Here is a 4,234-nt window from a genome sequence, read left to right as displayed (position 1 = left end):
ATCTACTGTACATTTTTTGATTGGTTAGATGATATATGTTGTTAACGATCCTTAAAAAGTCCATGCAAATTGCCAAAATTGAAAATTCCACATCAATTTAAAAAAAGAAGATAATTCAATGCAAAATATAAATTCGCCAAAATAATAGTAGAAATCAATTTTGACATTGTTTTCAATGTTATGTCAACTCTCGGTGTACAAGGTCAACAAATAGATAAACACTGTTATTATGTAACAATATACATTAAAATAAAACTGATAATTTCCAATTACAATATAAGCGGAAGTTGCCATAAACATGACATATTAACACCAATAGTTTAAAATAGTTAGTCAATTGCATTATACAATGCAGCGGTTGAATGATTATATATCTAGATTATTCCTAGACTGAATTTTCATTTGAGAAAAAAAATGTCAGTGTATGATTACCACACATTTAAACTCTGGGTTTTTTTTCTACTTGAAAAACTTTCTGCAAAATTGGAAAAACCATATTTTGTTGTAAAAAGGGTTTTATGATATGATGGCTAATTTAGACTGTTTTTATTCATTATCCATGTAAAAAACGAAGTTCTATTTTAAGCTAAATAGTTTAAAGTTTTTCTTTACTGTATGACAATTTAAAGCTAAAAATATATCTAAAAATAAATTGAAAAATCTTATTGTTGACCACTGATTCTCCTTACCCGCTTCACAGCTGTGAAATCTTATCAAACTCAAGAATTTCAGGAAAAGACATAACATCCGGACTTTGAAGCAAATTAACAAACTAGTTTCCAAGAGAGAGGACGCAATTATTAGATAGCGCCTTGTATGGTTAACAGTTATGTGGTAAGTAACTAGACAATTTTTTAAGACGAATTTGTGAGAAAGGATTCTGATTTCATGTAGTTTAAAACTGTCAAGAATATGAAACCGATATTTTAGAATTTGTGAAGGATGCTTTTAAAGATTTTATGCAAATATTAAATTCTTGTTTGAGACGGAATTTACGATATTAAACAAATGAGAGAAACACATGGGCTGTTGATTATTTTAAAAAAATTAAACATTTTGCTAAGGAGTACTTATTATGATTATTTATAAATACAAATTAAAAAATCAATAATTTTCAAAAGCTTTCCTGACTTCTTTACAGCTTCGTGCATGTACAGCGTGGTAATATTATAATTTATTTACATTTTCAGAAATCACACACCTATTGCATGAAAATGTGCTCAAGCACAACACCACACACGTAAGTCAATTTGTATTTTAACTTTACAAGTTACAACTCGCAAACCGATATTAAACTTATTTTCAAAATATTTTTCCAGTCAGTTGGCTTTCCAGTTAATGTCTCCATCAGTTTATCATGTGATGTGTCGCATAATAGGGACCCCAGAAGAAGTTAGCTATAGAAGGGATATGGTGGACATTAGCGAGTTCCTGGATAATCAACGTACGAGCATCAAAAAGATGCAATGTGGTAGCCACAGAGAAGGATTCCGATTTGATAAATCAGACATAGACGAAATGTATATAGTACCTAGGCACCCTGTAATCTGGAATATGTCACAATTTGGGTTGTACAACACCGACAGACATAAACTGATTCTCTGTAACTCTTCCGAGAGTCCACCAGGATTTACTTTACTTAGGTGCTTACAATTAGAAAACACATTCGAAAACGTTATAAATGCTTGTGTACGGAGAAAAGGAGATTTGTATATATCAAGCTCTAAATTCAGAGAGATCACATGTTCTCTAATAAGACCTAATTCTACAATACATGGACCATGTGGTAGTGGACTTGTCGGAAGAACAATGTATGACTATGCCCATTGTTTTGTCAGTGATTTTTGGCCTCCCACTGCATCATCATGGATAGAAAGATGTCATGCATGGCCTCCGCAGCATATTTCTAGCGACATTTTCCGAAATGGTTGTCACTTTGTTGCGATAGGACACAAACTAGGAAACAACGAAGACATCGAATGGAGAATATCTTTCTCCCAGGCAGAAAACAAACTTGTGTACTCTATGAATCATACGCAATTTTTAATTTATGGCTTGCTGAAGTTGTTCCTGAATGATGTAATTAATGCTGGATTAAGTGATGAAGAGAAAATGCTGTGTTCATATCACATGAAAACAGCCATTTTTTGGGCCATACAACAAAACATGCTACCTCAGTGGTGTCCAGGAAATATAATGGCAGGTTTCTGGATCTGCTTTAAACTTGTTCTTAAATGGGTGTATGAAGGGGTTTGTCCTAATTTTTTTATTCCCCAGAACAATATGTTCTTAAGCCGTATATATGGCGAAGATCAGAAAAATCTATTTAAAAAACTCAATAAATTGTATGAAAAGGGTATATCCCTGTTGTTACACATTTCACCTATCAGAGACTATATCATTAACAGCCTAATCTATCTTGGATGTATAGTTTCTTACGAATACACTATGGGCAGTGAGCTTTGTTTTGATCTTACTTTTTTGGCAGAAATAGAAGATTGTGATTCTGTAAAAACCACCAATCTACAGGACTGTGCAAAAGTCCTCCTTAAAATAGAACAGTTGATCTGTTCACCTCTGACAAGTTATACGACCATCCTGTTACAAAAGCTTACAGCCACAGTCCTTCAAAGTACTGCGTTTGTACTACATGACAAATACATTGATAAAAATGACAACAAAAATACATATATCAAAGACAGAAACGCACTCAACTTGCTTGGATTATCAATGAAATTTGGATATGTGTCGGACATGCTGTACATTGCAATGTTCTATTACAAAACATTCAGATACCAGGAAGCTTTATCTATCATAGATATATCAAAAGTCAAGATGTCACAACCATGTGTCTTTTATAGACGACACGGACAACGTTGGGCGTATATTGAGGCTGTAGGAGGACAACCTTTGAGTACAAAAATGACACAAGCAATAACAAACTATCTACGGCTTGACAATGCGATTTTTTATATTACTGAATTGATGCTGGAACAGGAGTCTTCTAAACGGAGCCACAGAGCTTGGATCCTCATACCACCATTCATTCTTGCAAATATGCTAGAGTTTTTAATCTGTAAACATAGCGACACACCAAGAGCACAAGCGGCTCTAGATAATATAACTGCTCTTATACAGCATGGTTTTGTGGATGAAGATATTATGGATATTTCGTGGGAGATTCTTGGGATCTGTCAAGAGATCAAGGGCAACATCCAGGCTGCCCGGTTTTCATTTCAGCAGTCACTTAAACAATATCAATTTGCTGAAATACAACTTGCTACGAGAGAGAGAATTCAAAGCTTAAATGATCAAGCAGTGCATTAACTATCAATCACGTTAATCGGTAATAAGAACAATAATTAGTTGTGATACAAAGGGAAAAGAACAGTATGTTAACTAATCCAGATGATAAACACTTCACATGTCAGTCAAAGCTGGAATGTCATTTTTTTTTTGTCTAATGAGTTGCTTTTGCTGTAAAGATGCTTTTTATTAATTAATAAGAAATAATTAATCATTTATTTTCTTTTAAATGATTATTGACATGAATGAGTTACACAACGAAATTCCAAAAATTTATTAATCATTTTTTCTATTCATCTGAACAAGTATCAAACCATGTTAAAATTGATATCTTTAAAAAAAGAATCAACAAATAGCGGCTTTTGTACAACTTATGTTAATATGTTTGTGTTGATTTGTTAAATTGTAAAGTATTCATATTCTACTGTGTGTTTTCCATTAGATTCTGGTATCTTTGAATGCCTTTACATGCAACAGCATACCCACTGCGTATGCATTTTCATGATAGTTACATGTAAGGTACCAAACATCGTTTGAAAATATATTCTACAAATGTTTTTAAACAACATGTATAACAGTTATCAAATAATAAAGTTGATTCTATAGTTCAAACAAAAAAATCAAGTACTTATTCATGGATTATATTTTCAAAGCTCATCTCAAAAGTCTATGTGAATCAATTTTACAAAACAGCTGTTCTTGCTGTTACGAATTCAGCCCCTCCGTGATCCAAAACATATACCAATAATTAAATAAGATAAATAATTTCACGAATAAGGGAATATGAATATAAGCATTGCATGATTTGTTTTAGACGTCGTAGTGTCAATTAATGCCGTTAGCAGAGCAGAGAAAATCATCATTTTGTCTGAACACCTGAATTATTGAATCTCTATCTTTTCTCTCTATCTTTTTCTCTTTCTTTCTT

The 4,234-nt window shown here is 32.6% G+C and overlaps 1 protein-coding gene across 1 annotated transcript; it reads left to right on the top strand.

Annotated features, from left to right (window-relative positions):
* The first annotated feature begins 644 nt into the window (after positions 1 to 644).
* LOC117683657 (uncharacterized) lies at positions 645 to 3,913 on the top strand. The gene is made up of 3 exons (XM_034453345.2): positions 645 to 834; positions 1,191 to 1,240; positions 1,320 to 3,913. The coding sequence occupies exons 1-3, from the start codon at positions 817 to 819 to the stop codon at positions 3,325 to 3,327; spliced, it is 2,076 nt and encodes a 691-aa protein (XP_034309236.2). The 5' UTR covers positions 645 to 816; the 3' UTR covers positions 3,328 to 3,913.
* Positions 3,914 to 4,234: the final 321 nt, after the last annotated feature.

Source organism: Magallana gigas, chromosome 10 (assembly GCF_963853765.1).
Source record: "Magallana gigas chromosome 10, xbMagGiga1.1, whole genome shotgun sequence".
NCBI classification, from domain to species: Eukaryota; Metazoa; Mollusca; class Bivalvia; order Ostreida; family Ostreidae; genus Magallana; species Magallana gigas.
This window is presented reverse-complemented; position numbering and strand designations above follow the sequence as displayed.

What these genes read in the sequence shown, in the direction of transcription:
- LOC117683657 (XM_034453345.2), top strand. An exon ending in TCAAGCACAACACCACACAC is followed by an intron (nt 1,241 to 1,319) that starts GTAAGTCAATTT and finishes ATATTTTTCCAG; the next exon opens with TCAGTTGGCTTTCCAGTTAA.